This window comes from Pristiophorus japonicus, chromosome 3 (genome assembly GCF_044704955.1).
Source record: "Pristiophorus japonicus isolate sPriJap1 chromosome 3, sPriJap1.hap1, whole genome shotgun sequence".
In the NCBI taxonomy this organism is placed as follows: Eukaryota; Metazoa; Chordata; class Chondrichthyes; family Pristiophoridae; genus Pristiophorus; species Pristiophorus japonicus.
This window is the reverse complement of record NC_091979.1, coordinates 272,967,598-272,992,182: the sequence shown is the minus strand read 5'-3', so window position 1 is coordinate 272,992,182 and position 24,585 is coordinate 272,967,598. Positions and strand designations below refer to the sequence as shown.

Below are 24,585 nucleotides of genomic sequence, written 5' to 3'. Positions count from 1 at the left end.
TAGTCACATTCCATCTACGTGGTGGAGAAACTTAGATCTATCTCACCACCATAACTTTCAAAGTCACAACCTGTGCTCCACAGCTCCTATGCTATTTGACTGCTTGAACTGCATTAAGTCATGAGCAAGAGCTTTCCCTTACTTATCAATAAGACTGACGCCATCTTGTCTGGCTCCCTCCAAAATCTCTGCACTCAAGCCCCCAAATTCCTTCCTCCTGTCTAGCTACTTCCTCTGGCCACATCTGTTGATGTGCAACCTCATTGGTTTTTTTGACCCTGAGCTGGCCCTCCTATTCATCGCTGCACATTACCTGTCTCCATCTTTGCCTCCTTACTATGACAGTTGAAACCTTCATCCATACATTTGTCACCTCCAGGCTCAACGTTTGGAACACTCTAACCAAACCCCCAAGCTCCATCCTACACAAATTCCAAAACTCTGATGTCCCCATCTATTCCACTCTAAGGGCCCAAGTTTCCACATGATTCGCGCCTGATTTTTAGGAGCAACTGGTGGAGAACGGACTATTTTAGAAATCGCAATTCTCCACATTTTTTTTTCTGCAGTTCTAGTCAGGTAGAACAGTTCTAGTTTAGAACAGAATTTTTTCTTCAAAAGGGGGCGTGTCCGGCCACTGACGCCTGATTTGAAAGTTTCCACAGTGAAAATGTATTCCAAACTAAAGTAGAATGGAGCCAGTGAAGATTTTTGTAGAACTGAAAAAACCTGTTCTACACATTAAAAAATCAGGCGCAGGTTACAAATTAGGCGTCCAGAACGAGGTGGGGGGGAGGGGAGGGGGAAAGGGAGAGGGAACTCATTAAATTCTACAATAAATCCTTATTTATACTTCTACAAATATTATACAAATAAATCCAACCTGAATAAACATTTATAAGCCAAGAAAAGATTAAATAAATCATCTTCCTACCTGTGTGAAAGTGCTTCAGCCAGGAAGAATTCTGCAGCCGTTCGTGCCGCTGAACGGGAGTGGAGGGGAGAAAGCCGTTCATGTCGCTGAGCGGGAGGGGGAGAGAGAGAGAGAGAGGGAGGGAGAGAGAGCGGGGGAGAGAGGGAGAGAGAGGGGGGGAGGGAGGGAGAGAGAGAGAGGGGAGGGAGGGAGAGAGGGGGAGGGAGGGAGAGAGAGAGAGAGAGGGGGAGGGAGGGAGAGAGAGAGAGGGGGAGGGAGGGAGAGAGAGAGAGAGAGAGAGAGGGTAGGGAGAGAGAGGGGGGAGGGAGGGAGAGAGAGGGGGGAGGGAGGGGGAGAGAGAGAGAGAGAGAGAGAAGGAGGGAGGGAGAGAGAGAGAGGGAGGGAGGGAGGGAGAGGGAGGGGGGGAGGGAGGGAGAGAGAGAGAGAGAGAGGGAGAGACAGAGAGGGGGTGGGGAAGGGAGAGGTCAGGTCGGATCGGATCCAGTCCGGGAGTCGGGTCCAGTGGGGGGGGGGCGAGTCTGGTCGGGGAACAGGAGCGCGGGTCGGGTCGGGTCAGTCGGGGGGGGGGGGGGGAGCAGGTGTTGGGTCTCGGGTGGGGGGGGGGGAGCGGGTGTCTGGTCGGCGGGGGGGGGTGGGGGAGCAGGTGTCAGGTCGGGTCTGGTTGGCGGGGGGGGGGGGCGGAGAGCGGGTGTCGGGTCTTGTCGGGGGCGGGGAGCAGGAGCTGGCCGTGGGAGGAGCCTTATCCACGCATCCCCAGTGAGGCCATTCGGCCAGGGCTAGGGGCTGCGTGCTTCGGGCCCCTCCCACACAGTTCGGCGCCTGGAGCTACTGCACTTGCGTGCCCACTGTAGCGCGCATGTGCAGAGGTCCCGGCACTGTTTTCAGCGCAGGGACCTGGCTCCGCCTCCCCACAGCTTGTGCTGACTGCGCCGAGGGCCAGAGGACCTGCAAGTAGGTGGAGAATACCGAGGATTTTTTTAGGCGCCGTTTTAGGCGCGAAAAACGGGCGTCCAGCTCGGAGGAGTGCTCGTTTTTTTTCTTGTGGAAACTTGGACCCTATATTTCTACTTCTGCAGCTTGGTGTTAAATTTTTTATCTCATAATACTCCTGTGAAGCACCTTGGGACATTTCACTACGTTAAAGGCGCTATATAAATACGAGTTGTTGTTGTTGTAAATCCTGCACTCCCATAATACTGTCCTCCCAATCAACCAACACAATTAATTTGAAATCATTGTCTTCCTTTGCAAATTCCTTCATGGCATCACCTTTCCACATCTCTGAAACCTCCTCCAGCCCTACATGTTAGCATACATCTCATGTTTTTTCTGAGTCTGACATCTTTCGCATCCTCCCATCCTTCTGCTCCACCTTTGGTGAAAGAGCATTCAGCTGCTGTGGCCCCACAGTCTGAAATGTTCTCCCTGAAACCCTTCACGTTACCCCATGTCTTCCCTTTAAGACCCTCTTCAAAACCTGCCTCTTTAGCTGTGGATTCAGTCACTTCTGTACTTCTTCTATCACTGTCCACTTTTGCCTCTGTGAAGCAGCTTGACATCTTTCAGCTTGTTAAAGGCTCTATACAAGGAGTTGTCATTGTTTAAACTACACCAGGAGACATTGCTCGCACTGGAGAACTACTTACTGAAGGATTTTCACAGCAACAATGCAGCAGCAGTTGGAATCATTACACATGGCCATATAAAATCCGAAAATGCTGGAAACACTCAGCATGTCAGGCAACATCTGTGGAGAGAGCAACAGAGAAACAGAAGTAACATATCTCTTGGTCATATGTTGCATTTTACCACTGTTAGCGTTTTAAACTTTTCCCCAACATTTGATATATTTCGGAGAAATATTTTTCCTACTTTATGGAGGTGGCATTATATCAATCTAGAATTACTTTTCATTTCAATATTTATTTAAAGAGATAGTCCAAACTATAAATATTCTAAATCCACGACACATAACAGCTGGATAATCAGCACACAGACTGCCTTCAGCTGCACTGGAACCAAACCACGAGGAACCGTGCCACGAGGAAATTGCCACATACAAATCGCCACAAGCAACCACGCCATAAGGAACCGTGCCACGAGGAACTGTACTACGAGGAAACGCGCCACGAGGAAACGTGCCATGAGGAAACGTGCCACGAGGAACCGCGCCACAAGGAACTGCGCCATGAGGAACCGTGTCACAAGGAACCGTGTCACAAGGAAACGTGCGAGGCATTGTGCCACAAGGAAACGTGTCATAAGGAACTGCGCCACGAGGAACCGTGCCACAGGGAACCGTGCCACAAGGAAACGTGTCACGAGGAAACATGTCACGAGGAAACGTGTCACGAGGAAACGTGCCACGAGGAAACGTGTCACGAGGAAACACGTCACGAGGAAACGCGCCACGAGGAAACGCGCCACGAGGAAACGCATCACAAGGAAACGCGTCACGAGGAAACGTGTCACGAGGAAACGCATCACGAGGAAACGTGCCACGAGGAAACGTGTCATAAGGAACTGCGCCACGAGGAACCGTGCCACGGGGAACCGTGCCACGAGGAAACGTGTCACGAGGAAACGTGCCACGAGGAAACGCGTCACGAGGAAACGCGTCACGAGGAAACGCGCCACGAGGAAACGCGTCACGAGGAAACGCGCCACGAGGAAACGCACCACGAGGAAACGCACCATGAGGAAACGCGTCACGTTGAGGAAACGTGCCACGAGGAAACGCACCACGAGGAAACGCGTCACGAGGAAACGCGTCACGAGGAAACGCGCCATGAGGAAACGTGTCACGAGGAAACGCGTCACGAGGAAACGCGTCACGAGGAAACGCACAACGAGGAAACGTGTCACGAGGAAACGCGTCATGAGGAAACGTGCCACGAGGAAACGCACCACGAGGAAACACGTCACGTTGAGGAAACGTGCCACGAGGAAACGTGTCACGAGGAAACGCGCCACGAGGAAACGTGTCACGAGGAAACATGTCACGTTGAGGAAACGTGCCACGAGGAAACGTGTCACGAGGAAACGCGCCACGAGGAAACGTGTCACGAGGAAACATGTCACGAGGAACCGCGCCACGAGGAAACGTGTCACGAGGAAACGCGCCACGAGGAAATGCACCACGAGGAAACGCACCACGAGGAAACGCGTCACGTTGAGGAAACGTGCCACGAGGAAACGTGTCACGAGGAAACGTGTCACGAGGAACCGCGCCACGAGTAAACGCACCACGAGGAAACGCACCACGAGGAAACGCATCACGTTGAGGAAACGTGCCACGAGGAAATGTGTCACGAGGAAACGCGTCACGAGGAAACGTGCCACGAGGAAACGTGTCACGAGGAAACATGTCACGAGGAACCACGCCACGAGGAAACGCACCACGAGGAAACGCACCACGAGGAAACGCGTCACGTTGAGGAAACGTGCCACGAGGAAATGTGTCACGAGGAAACGCGCCACGAGGAAACGCGTCACGTTGAGGAAACGTGCCACGAGGAACCGCACCACGAGAAAACGCACCACGAGGAAACACGTCACGTTGAGGAAACGTGCCACGAGGAAATGTGTCACGAGGAAACGCGCCACGAGGAAACGGGCCACGAGGAAACGCGTCACGTTGAGGAAACGTGCCACGAGGAACCGCGTCACGAGGAAACGCGCCACGAGGAAACGGGCCACGAGGAAACGCGTCACGTTGAGGAAACGTGCCACGAGAAACCGCACCACGAGAAAACGCACCACGAGGAAACACGTCACGTTGAGGAAACGTGCCACGAGGAAATGTGTCACGAGGAAACGCGTCACGAGGAAACGTGCCACGAGGAAACGCGCCACGAGGAAATGGGCCACGAGGAAACGTGTCACGAGGAAACGCGCCACGAGGAAACGGGCCACGAGGAAACGCGCCACGAGGAAACGCGCCACGAGGAAACGCATCACGAGGAAACGCGCCATGAGGAAATGAGCCACGAGGAAACGTGTCACGAGGAAACGCGCCACGAGGAAACGCGTCACGAGGAAACGCGCCATGAGGAAATGAGCCACGAGGAAACGTGTCACAAGGAAACGCACCACGAGGAAACGCACCACGAGGAAACGTGTCACAAGGAAACGCACCACGAGGAAACGCATCACGAGGAAACGTGTCACAAGGAAACGCACCACGAGGAAACGCGCCATGAGGAAACGCACCACGAGGAAACGCACCACGAGGAAACGTGTCACAAGGAAACGCGCCACGAGGAAACGCGCCACGAGGAAACGTGTCACGAGGAAACGTGCAATGAGGAACCGTATCCCAAGGAAACATGTCACGAGTAAACGTGCCACGAGGAAACACGCCACGAGGAAACGTGCCATGAGGAAACGCACCACGAGGAAACGCACCACGAGGAAACGTGTCACAAGGAAACGCGCCACGAGGAAACGCGCCACGAGGAAACGTGTCACGAGGAACCGTGCAATGAGGAACCGTATCCCAAGGAAACACGCCACGAGGAAACGTGTCACGAGGAAACGTGCAATGAGGAACCGTATCCCAAGGAAACATGTCACGAGTAAACGTGCCACGAGGAAACACGCCACGAGGAAACGTGCCATGAGGAAATGTGCAGCAAACAACTGTGCCAAAAGCAATTGCATCACAAGGAAGCATGCCACAGAGAAATGCACCATGAGGAAGCGTGCCAAGAGCCACGCCATGCGGGTCCATGCCAGAAGAAACCGCACAACGAGAAGTGCGCCGAGGCTATGTCACAAGGGACCATGTGCATCATTAAATATATCTGTATTTAACCTCTTTACAGGATCACCTTTTTCTCATTCTTTATAATCTTTTAACATATGTTATAAACGGAATAGATTATGAAAACCTATGGGATATGATTTATATCCCAATGGTGCCACTGAATGTAAATCAGTTGTGACTTCATTGCTCATGATTTATCAGGCTAGTCCACATGTGGATAATAAATGTCTCATGGATTTTCCTAATGTATCCTCTACATCCTTAACATCTGTTGTTTAAATCACTTTTCTTATAAAGAGTAGAGGATATGTAGTGGAAATAGGGGACACCTGGTTTATTCCAGGAGGGGCACTGTGTGTCTGATGGATAATAACAAAGCAATAAGTTATAGAGATATACCTTCATCATCATCATCATCATCATCATCATAGGCAGTCCCTCGAAATCGAGGAAGATTTGCTTCCACTCTAAAAGTGAGCTCTCAGGTGACTGTACAATCCAATACAGAAATTACAGTCTCTGCCACAGGTGAGACAGACAGTGGTTGAAAGAAAGGGTGGGTGGGACTGGTTTGCCGCTTGTTCCTTCCGCTGCCTGCGTTTGCTTTCTGCATGCTCTCGGCGACGAGACTCAAGGTGCTCAGCGCCCTCCCGGATGCTCCTCCTCCACTTAGGGCCAGGGTTAGGGTTGGGCCAGGGATTCCCAGGTGTCGGTGGGGATTTTCGTCCTCAAGATGTCCCAAAATACTTTTACCTCCAGTGGATTACCTTTCCTGAAGCGTTGATATGAATTCCAGCTTCCCCATAGCTCAGTGATCAAATGCACCATATAGTGTCACACTGAGCAATACACACCAGCAAGCTCCTAAATGTGGTCCTTGGTCTGTGCTCAGTTAGGTGATCTCAGCCAAGATAGCAGTTCTGGAACTAAAATGGCTTGGCACCCTTATCTGGCAAAGTAGGAAATCTATCAGTGTTTCTGCTTCCGATAACTATGCAGTGACCACTGCTGGTAAGCACTTCTGTGTGGCCATCAGCGGAGGATCCTGTTATCCACAGTTGAATAACTTGCCAGCAATCACTGCATAAACTCACACATGAATAATAACCACTTGGGCAATGTCCCAGATGGTTGCTATTACCCGTGGTACTATATGCCAGCACAAGTCACAGGGGAGAAAAAGGGAAATATTTGGAGGGAGAAATTGACATTTTATTGTTCCGTATGGTATCTTCAGAAATGGATAATAATTTCACTGTTCAGTGCAATAATAATTCATAGCAATAAAAAAAAAGACAATGAATAGACATTGATTTACAGGAATATAACTGGTCCCAAATTGGTTATGGGTCAGGTCACAAGTTCAAATACAAACCAAAAATAATGAACATTCCCATTTCTGTAATTTATACCATCACCCAGTCATTTTGCATTATTTGCAGAAAATATTTTTGCATCACATGGTTTGTGAGAAATAGCATAAATTAACTGCGCAGGAATGGAGGCTTCTGTGGTTTGTGTTATGCCAGAGATGCGATACATTGGAAGACTGATATTGGCAATGCCACATCTTTCTGAAGGCCCAGATGAAGAGGAGGAAGACCAGGACTCTATTCTACTGTCCTCGTGAACCCAAGCCTCTTCGACTTAACACCGATGTTATTTGACTGACCTGTTCCAGGCACCAGTTCAGAGATTGGCACAGGGGGAGCTTTTTTAAAAATTCGTTCCTGGGATGTGGGCATCGCTGGCAAGAACAGCATTTATTGCCCTTGAGAAGATGGATATGAGCCACCGCCTTGAACCGCTGCAGTCTATGTGGTGAAGGTACTCCCACAGTGCTGTTAGGGAGGACGTTCCAGGATTTTGACCGAGTGACAATGAAGGAACGGCAATATACTTCCAAGTCAGGATTATGTGTGACTTGGAGGAGAACGTGGAGGTGGTGGTGTTCCTATGCACCTGCCCTTGTTCTTCTAGGTGGTAAAGGTCGTGGGTTTGGGAGGTGCTGCCAAAGAAGCCTTGACGAGTTGCTGCAGTGCATCTTGTAGATGGTACACACTGCAGCTCGGTACACTGGTGTTAGAGGGAGTGAACGTTTAAGGTGGTGGATAGGGTGCCAATCAAGCGAGCTGCTTTGTCCTGGATAGTGTCGAACTTCTTGAGTATTGTTGGAGCTGCACTCATCCAGGCAAGTGAAGAATATTTCATCACACTCCTGACTTGTGCCATGTAGATGGTGGAAAGGCTTTGGGCAATCAGGATGTGTGTCACTGGCTGCAGAACACCCAGCCTCTGACCTGCTCTTGTTGCCACAGTATTTATGTGGCTGGTCCAGTTAAGTTTCTGGTCAATGGTGATCCCCAAGATGTTGATGGTGCGGGATTCGTTGATGACAATACTGTCGAATGTCAGGGCGTGGTGGTAGGTCTCTCGCTTGTTGGAGATGGTCATTGCCTAGTTAAACAAAGTCAGGAAAGCTCACTGGGTGAGACACAAAGCATGTGGGACCCATAAGAGTGGCAAATAGGGAAGGTTGTGGCCAATTCACCACAGAGTCTGAGTGGAAGACCGCCAAGGACTTTAGAGTTCTTGGACCCAAACCTCAAGGGTTCTTGCTTCAAAAGACCAGCAACATGAGAGGCACATGGAGTGCTCTGAGGACGATGTCCCCTGATTTGTGGCATCCCATAAAAAGTGGCTACAGGGTCTACAGCTCTGATTTGTGGCAAGATCATGGAGATGTTGTTTTATCTGCAGGAACCGATACAGCAAAAGGCAGCTGGATTCATGCCTGCAGTAGATCCCCAGGTAAGAGGCAGCCAGGGACCATTCTTGTCAGCATGACTGAAGCTGTGCTGGCATTAGGGGATATATTGGAGGGCACCTTTGATCATGTCTTCCATTCCTTGGCAATTTCAGTGAGTCTGGGCTTACAGGATTTGGTGGCGACCATTACTCTAGACATCCAGCAGATAACTGGGGGTCGGAGATGCAAGGCCAAATGGAAGGGGTGCCGCTTGTAGCCCAAGTGCCGGATGATACTGTCACTCAGCAGAACACGTCAGGACTCTGCCCTTCTCCCTAGGAGCACCATACCAATGGAATCTAGCAGGCAAGAGCATGCTATCCAGGAGCTCCCTCCAGAGACATAGCCAACAGTGGTTCCATGAAAGGAGCCAGATGGCATTAGGCAAGGGTTACCTCAGGCCCATGGAAGCCCACCACTTCCTGGCCCTTAGGCCACTGTTAGATACAGCACTAGAATAGGTGACAAAAAGGTACGCCTAGGCACCAGGAGGAAACAGTAGAGTGAGCTATTTATGAAGGCTGCTTTGTACATTGCTTTCCATAGGGACTGCACCTTGGTATATCCAGAAGGCTTGTGTGCTCTTACGACCCTGAGAGCTCTGCTTGTGGGAGTATAACTTCTGATAGGACCACCCAAGTCAGACATTAAAAGATGGTAGTCCAGGAAGCATTGTGAGCCACTTTAAGGACCTGTCCACATAAAAATGCCTTTTACAGGTCTCACTGAGAAAAAGTCTAAATAATCGCAAGGAAACTCACAAAAAAGCTGCAGAAATCCAAGAAAAGGGTTTGGGGAGCCCTGTGCTACATGGAAATCAGATGATGAAGGCACTGCATTGGTGACATGAAAGCAAGATACGACAGAGCTATAGAAATGAGCAGTACACAATTTCATCGGGCAGATGGTGGAAGCGGTCAAAAAGACCGAGTCAGCTTGCGTGCAGAAATCTTTCAGCCCAAAAAGTGGCAGAAATCACTTCGCTGAAGTTTCCTCTCTAAAAGTTACCATGTTTGTACCACATTTTTATGGCGCAAAATACGAGTAAATTCCAGGCCAATATCTTACACATGTCAGTGACTTCAAGACATGCTTCTTAAAGCTGCCACTTTTAAGTCAGTGTCACTGATATCTCTGATCAAATGTTCATATGGGCTTTTAATAGAAACTTGATGCAATTGTATAATTAAAATTCTTGCATCTGGTATGTGAAAATGTGCAGCACAGAACATATTAGCTCAAATGTCTTTGAAACTAACAGCCTAACTAATCAAAAGCCACTATCTAACAACATTTCACTATTTTCACCCTTTTGAAAAATGTTACCATCTATAGTATATTAAAAGTCTTGTGCCTGCATGCACTTCCTGTCTACAAAACCTCACTTCCTGCTGACATATTTTTGTCACACTTTTATATCAACTTTTACCATTATAAATTACTATGCTGGTTAAAAACATAACACTCAATTCTGCGTAGCTAGTGATTGCAAAAATGCTGATACATTCAAATACTAGAGTGCTTAATTAACATGTTCAAATTTATATAAACAGCAAAAAAATTCAATATACCTCATGCTAGTGGTGCCATTATTTCACTTCAGCTTTACATCTCCCAACTCCAGTCTGTACGGCAGAGAAACCTTTGTGTTGCAACCAGCTCTACTTCTCTGTTTCCTACATTGCTTGTCAATTTTGCTACTTAACTCTCATAATGATACAAAGTCATAATAATTAAAATATGGATGGAATGTTGCTTTGGAGATGGACTTATATCTGCATGCAGTGGTCCAATTATCCCTTTACCCTCTTAGCAATACTTGGCCTTAGCTCCCCATGTACAACACCAGGGGAGATCAACTAGCATATATGAAAGGTCTTCGGGTCGAATTTCCATTGTTTCCGCTAGTCAATCCAGTGGGAATCGGCCGAACCAATGCAAAAGATTGGGGAACTTTAAACGTGAGTTACGCCCCAAACCACTTATGCTCGTTTTTTTCATCGATCTTTTAGACTGGTTCAAGATTCAATTCACCCGAATCTGGTCCCGCCCACAAAAGTGGCCACACTCCCCCAGGTTGAACTTGCAAGAATCCTCCAATTGTGCTGGTTCAGAGAGGCACTTCAAATTGCATTCATTTTCTTTGGCGCACATTTAAAAAGATTTTTTCATGTCAAAAAACGTTTAATTTACTAAGAAACTGACTATTAAATAATTCAGTATAGTTTTTTAAGTCATTTTCAGTGCTTTATAATCAGGTTACTCACAGGTGAGTAAAAAATGCCTATTTTTTCCTGATAAACCCATTTTCAGCTGTATTAATAAAACTGCACCAGGTTAAACCTCTCAAATACATCAGGGAATACTTATTAATGGAAAGGGAAAAAAAGGAAACAATTCTGTTCTATTACGCTGCCTGATTGCGCTGGTTCATGGAAGATTTACCTTCGCGATTATGGAAATGAATTTTAGCGGAAACTTGAAGTGTAACCTAACCAGCCCAATTTCAAGCGCATTTTGGCTGCCATTTCCCGATCATGCCCACAGCGGAAGCTGTGCCTCTTAAGTTTGTGTGCACTTCCTATAACATCACAGTTTTGCCATCGCACCTTGTTGACTGGCTCTAAGCAAAATAGCAACAGAACTGAAGAGGTAGTAAGCATATGAATCAAAAGTTAGGAAACTGATTAAAAATCTACCAATGAAAAATTAATAAGGACTTACGAAAATAGCCATTCCTGAATGGCCAGTCAGAAGATCATACCAATAAAAGCAGGGAGAAGGTGTATCAATCAAATCACTCAAAACACTTTTTGGAAAAAAAAGGGCCTCATTTTTCTTCTTATTAACTGAAATTTCTAAAGCCAAATTAAGGTTTATAATTACATTTTTACAGAGGTCAAGGTCCCTTCTTCCAGCCACAGCTACCATTCTCTGACCCCTCCAAAAATACCAGCACCAGACCCTTTCTCCATTGAGTCTTCCCAAACCCCAGTTTCCCCAAACTGTTTTCTGATCTTCCACACCCCAGTCGCCTAAGTGATTCTGGGCCCACCTCAGAATTATCTTGGATTGCTCAACTGGGCCCATTGTTTTTCAGTGCTCCACATATCTGCAATCTCAGTCCTCGACTGAATTTCAGAAATATGTGCTGTCATTCTCTGCTTCAAGGTGTCTTCACGGATAGCCATTGGCAATTTATATTTTATAGCTTGATCCAGATTTGGTATATAAGATTAATATGGGCATACAATAAGAAGTAAAAGGAAATGGTGTATTGGAAATGTTATATAATAGTATTAATGGGAAGTGGTTTGTCATAATTGGAATTCTATACAGTAGGGGCAACTTGGAAGAAGTGTGATATCTTAGCATGCTAAGCTTTGTTCAGAATTATGCTTAGACCAGATGAGGAATTATATGTAGTCAGTTTTACATGGAACTTAAATGCGTGATCATGAAACTGCCCTGTATTCTATGAATTTGGGTAAAACCCAACAATAGCTGTGCTATGCATTCTGATACTGACAAAATGTAAAGATGGTTAAAAAGAAAGAAAGACTTGCACTTAAATAGCGCCTTTCATAACCACCGAACGTCTCAGAGTGCTTAACAGCCAATGAAGTACTTTTTGAAGTGTAGTCACTGTTATATTTGAGAATTTAAAAAACACTAATTATTTACACAAACTTAAAAAATTGTTTATGGGTTGTGAGTGACACTGGCAAGGCCACATTTATTGCCCATCCCTAATTGCTCTGAGAAAATAGTGCTGAATCTTCTTGAGTAGTGATTGTATAACTGAACCATTGGATAGGCCACTTTAAAGGGTACAAGAACCAACCACACAGTGTGAACGAGAATCACATGTAAGCCAGGCCAGGTAGAAGTGGCACATTCCCTGAAGATGAGCAAACTAGCTGGGTTTCTACACCAATCCAGCAACATTTATAATCATTTTTCTGATGCAAATTACCAGATTTATTGAATTCAAATTCATAACTAGCCATGGTAAGATTTGACCTTCTCACTTCCAGACTTACTAGTATTGTACCAAAGCCATGACTCAGCTCATCAGCTGCTGAAACCCTCGCCCATGCTTTTGTTAGCTCCACACTCAACTATTCCAATACTCTGGCCTTCCATCTTCTGTCCTCTATAAAGTTGAGATCATCCAAAATTCTGCTGCCCGAGTCCTAACTTGCACCAAGTCCCATTCACCCATCAGTCCTGTGCTTGCTGACCTACATTGGCTCCCAGTCCACAAAATACCTCAATTTTAAAATTTGCATCCTCATGTTCAAATGCCTCACTTTCCCTACCTGTCTAACATCCTCCAGCCCTACAACACTCCAAGTACTCTGTGTTCTTCCAACTTGTGCATCCTCCACTTCTTTCGCCCCACCATTGGTAGCTGAGCCTAGAGCCGCCTGGGCTCTGGATTTCACTCCTCAAACCTCTTTGCCTATTGTCCTCGCTCTCCTCCTTGAAGATGCTACTTCAAATCTACTTCTTTGAGCAAGCATTTGGTCACCTGTCCCAATGTCTTCTTTGGCTCGGTGTCAGCTTTTGTCTCATTAAACTCCTGTGAATCGCCTTGGGTTGTTTTACTGCATTAAAGGCGCTATATAATGCAAGTTGTTGTTGACTGTACAATACCTCTTAATGTATCATCTGCTAGATCTTTAAGTTTGATTACTAAAATTAATTCTACATTTAATCATCAAGAAATAACCAAAAGTTTCTAACTAACCCATGGGAAAAATTACGCTCATGACCCTGAGTTGTGAAAGCACAAACATTTTCTTTTTGAATGTACTCACAATGCGATGACAATCAGTGATCACATCAGTTCTTTTTCCCCAATGTATTTTGAATAATGTTTGTAACCATTCTATTATCTATAACACTGTGTAAATGTTAGTATCCTATAACTGTGAGATGATAGTAAAATATATTTAAATAAGTTAGAAGTTGAAGTAAATGATGAAGAATAAATGTTCGAAGAAAATGGAACTTTAATTTGATTTCAATTAAACATTGTTATAATAGTTAGCCAGATAGTTATTAGACAACCGTGTTTTAAAATAAAATTTGTGTTTTTTTTAAAGGTATGAACGACTTCAGTTACCTGCACACAAACTGCTTTGAAATATCTATGTATGTGGGCTGTGACAAATTCCCTCATGAAAGTGAACTACCAGAGCAGTGGGAAAACAACCGAGAATCCCTTCTTGTTTTCATGGAACAGGTACATTATAGAATAAGATTCATTCTCTATACTATCCTCCTCTTAACACCTGTAAGGGACTGGCTATTTCTGGATAGAAGATATATGGGGGTGCAAGACAAACTAGCCCACAGTGTGGGTGGTAGTAGTGGGTGTAATATAGTTCCACCTAGTGGACTACTGCTCCATCCTGTGGGCTACTGTGGTAATGCAGCCATTGCTGTTTTCACAATAAAGCATCAGGTGACAGGTCACCTGATAAGTTCCTGTGTTGAAACCATCTGGTGAAGTCTGAGTGTGTTGTGATGTCGTAAAGAATATATCACAGTGGGCAAAAAAAAAGTGAGGTTGATTATCACTTGAGGAGCGACCAACCGACAGCGAAGAGGTATGGTGATTTTGAGGCCCTGGTCTCATTTACATCGAGATGCGAGGTGCCAAACTACCCTATTGATGTAGCTCGTGGGATTAAGTCTGGCCAATATTGGACTGCTATGTCTGGGAGCAAGGTAAATGTGGGAGAAGAGTCACAATCACAGAGTGGGATGGGGTGGAGGTCCCAAGGTGGCAGGAGCCTACTCCTGCTCCTCCGGGTCCCACAGATATCATTTTAAATTTACCCTTGGTGGGCCCATTCAGCTTGAGTGCCTGTGCAACAGATCAGAAATGCATGGCACGTGCTCCAACCAAATGTCAATCGAGATCACAATTTACATCTGAAAAGGGACCAACAGGCATTAGCTTTGGACACCCAGTGGTAGGCCCCTTTCAAAATGGCAGCAGCTGCATTGTAGGGGTTAATGGGGCAGTAAGGCTAACAACCCTATTTTGAGACCGTTACCACCCCATTAATGCCGGGCGTGAAAAATTAAAAGCACCCACTGTCACTTTGAATTCATAAAAGTTTTGCAGACTTGGATGCCTCGGCAAAATATTTATATAAATAAAAGATGAACAGGGTAAGGCAACAAGTGAAATATTTCAAAATTAGGTTTCTCTGAAATTTGATGCCAAGTTTTCATTTATTTTAGTCATGTGTCAGGTATGTTATACCTGCTCCTGTTAGGGACAGAACAAGCACACAGACAGAAATGTGGTCTGCAGTTGTAAGCCATTTCAGGTCTCATTATAGCAAATAATAGCTGCTGCTTACGGATGTGATGGTTATAATTGTATTCCCTGGATGGAAGAAGACTATTGCTCACAATGACTGTCAGTCTGTCGGCAATATACTAATGTTAGTGCTATTACTGCTTCATTCTCTGCGGTGAGTCACCACCGTCATTTGCTGCATTTGACATACCCTCTGACACTTCTCCCATCTATGGTAAGTCTAGTGACCTCTGGTGAACAATTAACTTTCTCCTCATTCTTCTGTTCTGTGCTCTGTTGCATCAAAAGATGATGCAAGGAGCCAAAATGCAAGCTACAATGGGTTCTTCTGTTTGATTGTCAATTTAAGTCAGAGCTGGTAGTTGTTCTTTGGTATGCCGGAATGATGTTGATAATAAGCTAAACAGAAAGTGGTTCAATACTCAGAGGACGTATTGTTGAAGCAGCAAGGTGAGTTGAATTGGCCTGTCCAGGTTAATTGTCAAAAAGCTGACTTTTACCTGATTTATGTTATTTTTAGGCCCAGGTTCTCATTTCCTTTTAAAAATGACAGAACGCTTCTTCCTGTACAGCACCAAAAGGTCAGAGTATAGAATCTGTGAGCGTTACTTCACGAGTGAAGCATTCTGAGAGCAAAATGTAAAAGAAAAGTCTGCTGCTCTTCATAACAGGCACTCTGAGCCATCACCTCTTACAGCCTACCCGTACAGAACCCACAGACCCTATTCCAAACTCACCACTCTGCTGCCAATAATGCCGCAGATCAGGACTTAAATGCGTCAATAGCGATGGATGCAGACTGCAGCACCACCTCCCCCCCCCCCACCCCCACATTGGTAAACCCATGACATTTTAAATGGTGGGTCAGGTAGCCCACTTTGATGCACCGGTAGAAGATGGAACAGAGCACACCCAGGTTTCTCCACAAATTCCAGTTTCAACCGGGCAATTTTTCCATTCTCCTCCCTGAGGGGAAAAAGATCTCCCTCCACCTGTCCACTGCCTCCACCAGCTCTTCCAAAGCAGCATCTGAGAAGCAAGGGGAAATATCTTTGGGCCTAGCAGTTAATATCTCTGTTCAGAAGTGTCTCTTTCCTTCTACAGCCAGAGTGCACCTCCCCTTTAAGGCCAATTCAGCTCCCCTGGCTGCCGTTAAATGGCATCAGGGACGACTGATTTCCGGCTTCCCCAAACAGGCGTACAACCAATGAACAGCGTGGGTGGCACTGGCACTCATTCTAGTGAGGTCCCAGCGCACATGTAACTTGCAGAGTGTGACCATGGCAACAGCCGCGTGCAATGCACGCCCCGACATCTGAGCGCCGATTTTATGGCACGATTCAATTCCTAGGCCACTGAAATCATTGTTTTGAACTTGCTCCACACTTAAACATTAAAAGAAAGGAAGTTTTTAGAGATAAGAGCCTAGAAATTCATCTCCAGCGGTGGTGCGAAAGGGGCAGTATTGAATCGGCTGCCCATTATACGCAGCACCTGATATTGAGTTCCATCGACCGATATATTAAAAATTTATGAATAAAATATGTTTCACTGTCATTGATTCTGACACCCGATTTTGACACCTGAATCTGTTTAACTATTTAGGTAATGAAAATTCCTTTCAAAATACACAGAATTTCAATGACTTAACATTAAAAATTGCAAATTTCTAATGCTTTAAAGTAGAGAAATGTATCTGTGACAAAGCATTTCTCCATTTTTAGTATTCTCATGAATAAATGGGAAAATGTAAAGCTTCTTGTATTGTTCATGTTGCTGTGGTACAAAACAAACCAATAGCAATTCTCAAAGGAAGGTGGATTTGTGATAATGGCATAAGCAAAGGAAATGACCATAAAATAACATGACTTTTCCCCCATTTATGCAGACAAGATGCCTGCACTGTTCAAGGAAGCAAGATTACAATGATGAGTAATCCCTTGCAATACCTTAAGGACATTTTTTCATCATGGTAAAATTATAGCTGTTACTTTATCTTCCGTACTCCTGTCCTGGATATAAATTAATGCGTTTACATGCACAGGAGGTGCTGACCTATTTCTCATAACATTAAAATACTGCGGTAAAACCTTACGTAGACGCTGGTGTTGACTTTTTCCTCTAAGATTTTTTTGTGTCTCAAAGAGCGTTAATGTTCGTGTGTAAACACTTCGCTTTGCTGAATTGGGATGAGCAACTTTTATTTTGGAGGCTTGAACTTTGGACATCTAACCTAAGCTCAGTCCCACAGAAATTATTTTATTTGCTGTCAAGGTCCTACCTACAGCACCACCTCCACTTCAGTAGCCATCGAACAGGAGGCTGCATGTCAGCTGCTCTGTCATTTGCTGGACAATTGGTTTCCTTTCAATTCATTTTTGCCTGTCACTTCTTAGCCCTCTGCCCCCATCAGTCTTGGAAAAAGCTGGCAATAAGTGGAAGTACTTTTTTTTAACCTTTCCTAAGTCTGCAAAGACTCTTGTCCCTTTAGTCTGATGCATCCCTGCAATTGTCTGCATCCCCTTAAATTTCACTACCGTACAATTTTCTGCTTCCACAATCAGTGTGCTCTCCACCCATGTCCAAATCTGTCCATCAATCTATGCCAATGAGCAGACACTGGAAGACTGTGTTGCAAACAGCACACTTTACTTCATATGGGCTTAACTCCATTTCTAACCATTTGATAGTAAACTGCATCTGCATTGGACAATCCACCCTCATAACTTTTCATGTACATATGCACCATTTGACTGTGTTGCGGCTGGCTTCACAGCAACTTGATCCAAGTGCAGTTAACTGTGTGTTAAGATATATTGGTCCCCATCACGAAGTGCTCAACATTCTGCCACAACACAAAAGATGTTTGAGGAATTCTGGGAGATCTGTTACAGAGTGAATCAACGATTTGGCACTTAGTAATTATAATATCCGTAAGATTTGCAAATACAGAAGACATACGTTTTTATATTTGTGTATTTCAGTCTCAGTTTTATTTCTCCAATCAGGTCCATAGGGGTATCAAAGGTATTGTGCAAGATAAACAAGGAAGAGGAATTCCAAATGCTGTTATATCTGTTGAAGGCATAAATCATGATGTTACAACAGGTAAGAAAAGATAATTTTTCCCTCAACAACATTAGACTGAAATGTACAAATTCTGGTGTCATCATCATCATAGGCAGTCCCTCGAAACGAGGATGACTTGCTTCCACGCCAAAAAAGGATGAGTTCACAGGTGTTTCAATGAAGGACCCGAACTACATCCTCAAGGGTGGAAGATGCCTCTGCGTGGATTTTTGTAATGTGTGGTGGTTGTTGCACACCAGCCATCACATGGGCTTGATAGAGCTAGGTCTTGGTCCAGTGGCAAGGATTAACCAAGACAACTGGAAACCTGCTCTGCTGCACGGACCTAGTGCGCACACATATCGCAGTGTGGGCTGGCCCGTGCTGCCCTATGCCCCTGAACTCATGCCTCTCCTGGGTCTCGATCATGTCCCTCTACAGTCTCTTGCCATTCCTTCGCCCCTCTAGCCACTCCTGCTATATCTGCCCATGCTCCAATCACCGACCAGGACCTTGATGACGTCACTCTTCGCTGCTGTCGCCCTCCTGCAGCAGCTCGCGCTGCTCTCTGAAGGGGCCAACATGCCGCTCCTTTTATGGCCCCGACCTGCCTCTGGTGTTCTCACACAGGTCGGGGCCTCCACGCTGCTCCAGGGGCCGCTCACCGCTCCTTTTATGGCTCCGACCTGCTGCCGGTGTTCAGGAAATATAAATTGTAGTGTAGTCGGATACTAAATTCCATACAACAAGCAAGGAATATTGGGCTGGATTCTCCTCTTTATGGTGAGGTAGCGGCAGATACATCGGTATCACAAAGGAAACTTACTTATGGGATATGACTATTAGTTGTCATTAAAGACTTTCGACTCAATCATTCTAATCTTTTTCCATGGTGTCATTCACCTGGACAGAAACATCTCAGAAACTATAATTGCTTGATTTCGATTAATTTTACAAATAAGAGATTTTCCATTAGATAGTCCTCTCCTTTTTTGGATAGCTACATTTAAAGTATGAGAAAGGAGATACATTTCCTGATAATAGAGCTCTCCAGCAGCTAATTAGGTCATCTGCTCAAGAGCTTGTTAAGCAGTCTGTTGGTCGACTTCTTTGTCAGGTTGACTTTATGGTTGGTATTAGAGTTTGAATTAGAAACACCTACTGCATCTACTATACCAAAAATATGAATCATTTTGTCTGTGCTCTGAATTTCCCAGAAAGCTGGCAAAGTATCTAGGCTGACTAGATTTTCTACATAATTGTACTTTATCATTTTAACAAATTTAAATTGTGTTTTGCAAACCCAGTGTATCAGAATCGGGTGAGAAAGATCATTTCACAATCCTACACTCCCACTGGGGATCTTCCCTCACAGGGAGTGCATGTCAGAGAATCAAGGCTAAAATGGCCCGTATTTTCCTTTCAGTGGTAAAGGAACGGCTTTTGCCGTTCACTTTGTGTACAGTTACCCAGAGAGTTTTTGCAGGCTTGTCGGCAGAGATTTCTACAAATCCCATGTCTGATCCATTACAGCATCCTCTACAGGGGATCAGTAGTGCCTGTGAGCAGAGATGTAGCAGGAGGCTCTTCAACCAATCAGATTGAAGAATCCTCAATGAGGCACTCAGAATGCAAACCAGGAAGTTAAAAAGCAGGAAATATAAATTACATTTAAATCTTTGTACAGGAAACTAAATAAAGATTGGGACATACAGATGAGATTAAGGCGGAGACATCACCCTAAGGAAAAGAGGGGATGTAATCCAGAGCAATAGAGATAGGAAGACCTCATGCTTACCCTTTTTGTCTACATCAGGTCACTGAAGTGCTTCTGGCACTAAACCCACATGTAGCACTGAGCCTATCTGCCAGTGTGTACTGAGCGTACTTGCCAGTGTGCCCTCACCAGCTGCACTGCCACCACCACCGTTGCATCAGAGAAGCGAGGTGCTGTTGCCTGAGACATGTCATTGCACAGAATTCTCCAAGTGGCAGCACTGAATTAAACTGAGTTGAATGACACCTCGCTTTAAAAAATGCATTTTCTCTTTAAATGGGCTGAGGGTGTCATGAGGTGTTTGTATCTGAGCTGGTGCTTGGTGCAGATCTGGGACAAAAAAGATTGCACTAAAAAAGTCTCCTGGGAAATTAAAACGAGGCACAGAACCAATCAAGGGAGTGATTCTAAAAACAAATCTTGTCAAGAAGAAATGAAGAATCGAAGACAATCATTCAATCAAATACATAAACTTAGGGGGAGAAATTGTTTGGGGCGCTAACTTTTAAAAGTTTGAAAAATTGGCACCAGGCATTAATGATTTCAAACTTAAAAAAAATTGCACTCTAAGAAGGAAGTGGAGTGCTAAATCTTCCTTCCTGGAGCTTCCTTCTTGGAGTGCAGTCGGCAGCAGGCGGGACGGTGAGTGGAGCTTTTCCACGACAGCAGCCGCGATCCTGTCCAATCAGACCAACACTCAAGCAGAGTGCCGAGCTGATTGATTGTGGGCAGAAATCTGTGAAAAAACCTGCAAGAAAGAATGTAAGTTTTTTCTTACTTTCCTCGGCCATCTCGCTTTTAAGCATCGCCCCTGATGCTGGCCGGCAGCCCGATGCTCGCCTCCTGCAGATGTCGGTGTTTTCTGCCCGACAATGCTGCAGGGGGCGGAATGCAATTTTGGATCTGGGGCGCTACTGGGGCGATGCACACTGCGATGACGTCACGATCTCCGGGCGAAGGAGATCGGGACGCAACTCCATATCGTTGCCGCAAAGCTCCCGCCGAATTTAGCAGCGGTCGCTGATCTCGCCGCACTTGGTTGCAAACACATTTGTGCCCCCGTTGGCGGCCCCGGAGGCGCTAATGGGAGGCGCAAAGGAGCCCAATTTCGCCCCTTTAATTTCCTTTGCTGAAGCAGGGGCTGAAGGAGTTATCTTTGTGATGAATTTAGATGAAGGACACACAAAGCCACGAACTGAGACATTTAGGGAAAGCTAAAGCAAGGTTGTTAAAGTTAATCCCGAGCAAGTTTCAGGCAGATGGCGGTGGAGCAAGTGTGAAACACACTCACTGACCAAAATTACAGGCCTGGAATATTTTAACTCCCAGGCCTCATGGCCTCATTTAAATGCCGCTGATCCAGTTCACACCTAGAACAGTTGATATAAGCATGCAGAGCATCTGCTGGAAGATGAAGACCAAGTGACCCGTGGCCACCCCCCCCAACCCCCCAGCATGCAGGTATATGGTGCGGAGGGGGTGGGGGGGAATCCAGGGAATGGGAGGCCATGACTTTCCTTGTGCATCATGGAGCAGCACTTCTGCTCCTCCTGGCCTCACAAAATATTGTTTCTCTTACCGGAAGGGCCTTTTCACCCTTCCTACCAGTTGCTGACCTGCTTCAGCCTGGCGAGGAAGCCACAGCGGCCTTGCCGTCCAAGCTCCAGTTAAAACACCATTGGGGACCTATTGATGTCATAGAACCCGACTTGCATTTGTGCGTGAGGTTCCTACTTGAGTCCGGCTGGTGCCCCGTCCACCGGCAGCAGTGTTAAAATCGGGAATCGCCGGGAATGGAGCAGGAAAAGGAGCCGTTGCATCTTAACTGTTTGCCCACTCTGTTCCCTCCCCCTAACCCCGCCGAGAAGGGGGAGAATTAAAATTCCTCCCAAGTCTTTTTCAATGGCCTTGACCTTCTTGAGGAATAAACTGACTGACTTGGAAATTGAAGGAAACTGAAATGATTTCAGGAAATAAAAGCATCCTGAGAAGTTAAATAAATCACAAGATGTCCAGGGAAATGAAGGCAAATGTGAATCCATTCCTTATTCACAGATTGGAAATGTAAGGAATATCAGAAAAAATGAACACTGAAATCTCCCAAGATGATAATGGCGATCTAACTTAAATTATCTATATATATTTGAAATCTAGTTAAATAACATGCATGATATATTTTATCTATTGAAGAATGTATAGAAAATTGAATGTATAAAAAATATGCATTAGTGACTATAAATTGAAGAAAAAGTGGTCTATAAATGGTGGATTGACAAAGGGGGAATTCTTCTTATAAAAGATGAAGCAGAATAAAGCCAATTCTTGTCACTAATAAATCATAATAGTTTCAGCAAGAAAGATGACTTAGCTGGCAGTGACCAATATAAGAGTAACAGACTGGTTCAACTGGAAAAAGAAACAAGCCTGGACTTGACTTTTGGCATCCATCCATCCATTTACTGCCCATTTACCACCCATATTACTGACGAGAAGCTCTTTACCGCCCATATGTGTGTTTAAATGGAAACTACCGCCCGTTTACCGGCCATTTATCGCCAGCAGTAAAGTCGGCATTCAATTACCGCCGGCGATGAGCGAAACCGCCCGCCCATTTTGTTTTCTCAAATCTGATGTCATCACTCGTGTACCGCCCAGAAGATTGTTTAGAATGGAAACTACCATCCTAATACCGCCCAAATTATCGCCGAGCGCTACTTTCGGCAATTCATCCATATACTGCCCAAATTACCGCCCGACCAAAAAAAATCTCAGAAAAAGTTGCACTCACCTGACCTTGATGCGGCAGTATGGATGCCATGTTGTAAATCAGATGAAGTTGAAGAAAAGGCCGCTTAAAGTTGATGGGAGCATTGAAGTAATTCGGGAGTGATTTTAAGGGTGTTTTAAAATCTTGAAAATTATCTGAGCACATTGTTGTCAATTTTGAGTAAATTTGTGATTAAGGACAATTCAAGAATTTTGAAGACAGATTAGGGCATTTATAGTAATGGGGCCTGTAATTTCTCAGCCAGTGTTGCTGACTACTCACATGCTGCAGAATAGAGCTGGAAGAAGGTTTATTGAGGAGAATTATGTGCCCAATCAAAGAGGTAGCAGACTCCTGAGGAGGAGGAGACCTTACCCCCAATGCATTTACAGAGAGCAGCGTTCATACCTGCACCTGTCCGATACAATGTGCATTAGAAGGCTGCGCTTCCAAAAAGAGGTCATCAGTGAGATATGCCAGCTCATTATGCCAGCCTACCAGCACCATCAGGACTGCACTGCCTGTTGAGGTTAAGGTTACTGCGGCACTTTCCTTCTATGCATCGGGCTCCTTTCAGGCCTCAGCTGCCGACATTTGCGACATTTCTCAGCACGCCACACATTGCTGCATTTGCTAGGTGACTGAAGCCCTTTAAGTTTTGCTAAGTTAAGGAGTCATTTGGCCATAGTGGACTGGAAACAGCTACTTGTGAGTAAATCAGTGTCAGAACAGTGGAGGCATTTAAGGAGGAGATCCAGAAGGCTCAGGCCAAACATTTGCCCTTAAAGAAAAAGGCTGGGAAAAATAATTCTATAGCCCCCTGGATGTCCAGGGACTTACAGGGGAGGATGAAGAAAAAAAGGGACGCTTATGTCATATACCAACGGCTAAATACTATAGAATCTTTAGAGGAATATAAAAGTTAAGAGGCAAAATTAAAAAGAATATTAGGAACGTTTAGAGAGAGCACGAGAAATTCTTGGCCAGTAAAATTAAGGAAAACCCTACGATGTTCTATAAATATATTAAGAGTAAGAGGGTAACTAAAAAAAGGTAGGGCCTATTAGAGATCATGAGGGTAATCTTTGTGTGGAGGCGGAAGATGTTGGTAAGATTTTTAACGAATATTTTGCATCTGTTTTCACAAAGGAAAGGGGCAATGCAGATACTGCTATCGAGGAGGAGTGTGATATTCTGGATGAAATAAATATAATGAGAGAGGAATTATTAAGGGGTTTAGCAGCTTTGAAAGAGGATAGGTCCTCAGGCCTGGATGAAATGCATCCCAGGCTGTTGAGCAAAGTAAAAGAGGAAATAGCAGAGGCCTCGACCATCATTTTCCAGTCCTCCTTGGATCTGGGCATGGTGCCGGAGGATTGGAAGATTGCTAATGTAGAACCCTTGTTTAAGAAGGGAGATAGGGATAGCCCGAGTAATTACAGGCCTGTCAGCCTAACCTCAGTGGTCGGAAAATTATTGGAAAAAATCTGGAAAGACAGGATAAATCTACATTTGGAAAGGCAAGGATTAATTAGCACAGTCAGCACAGATTTGTTAGAGGAAGATCGTATTTGACGAACCTGATTGAATTTTTTGAGGAGGTAATTAAGAGGGTCGACGAGGGTAGTGCGTACGATGTAGTATATATAGACTTTAGCAAGGCTTTTGATAAGGTCCCACATGGTAGACTGGTCATGAAGGTTAAAGCCCATGGGATCCAGGGCACAGTGGCAAGTTGGATCCAAAATTAGCTTGGATGTTTTAGTGAATAGAAGGATGTTTGCAGTGAGGCGCCGCAGGGCTCAGTACTGGATCCCTTGCTTTTTGTGGTATATATCAACGATTTAGATTTGAATATCGGGAGTATGATTAAGTAGTTTGCAGACAACACTAAAATTGGCTGTGTGGTTGATAATGAAGAGGAAAGTCATGGGCTGCAGGAGGATATCAATCTACTGGTCAGGTGGGCAAAGCAGTGACAAATGGAATTTAATTCAGAGGTGATGCACTTTGGAAGGGCAAAGTGTCAAGTTGGATCCAAAATTGGCTTGGAGGGAGGAAGCAAAGGGTAATGATTGATGGATGTTTTTGTGACTGGAAGAATGTTTCCAGTGGGGT

General features: G+C 45.3%; 1 protein-coding gene across 1 annotated transcript in view; it reads left to right on the top strand.

Annotated features, from left to right (window-relative positions):
- Positions 1 to 24,585, top strand: part of cpxm2 (carboxypeptidase X (M14 family), member 2) — a 222,156-nt gene that overhangs the window by 191,208 nt on the left and 6,363 nt on the right. Inside the window, exons 12-13 of the mRNA XM_070875011.1 lie at positions 13,623 to 13,762; positions 17,863 to 17,962. Of these exons, the coding sequence (XP_070731112.1) occupies positions 13,623 to 13,762; positions 17,863 to 17,962 (240 nt within the window). The remainder of the gene's footprint in view (positions 1 to 13,622; positions 13,763 to 17,862; positions 17,963 to 24,585) is intronic.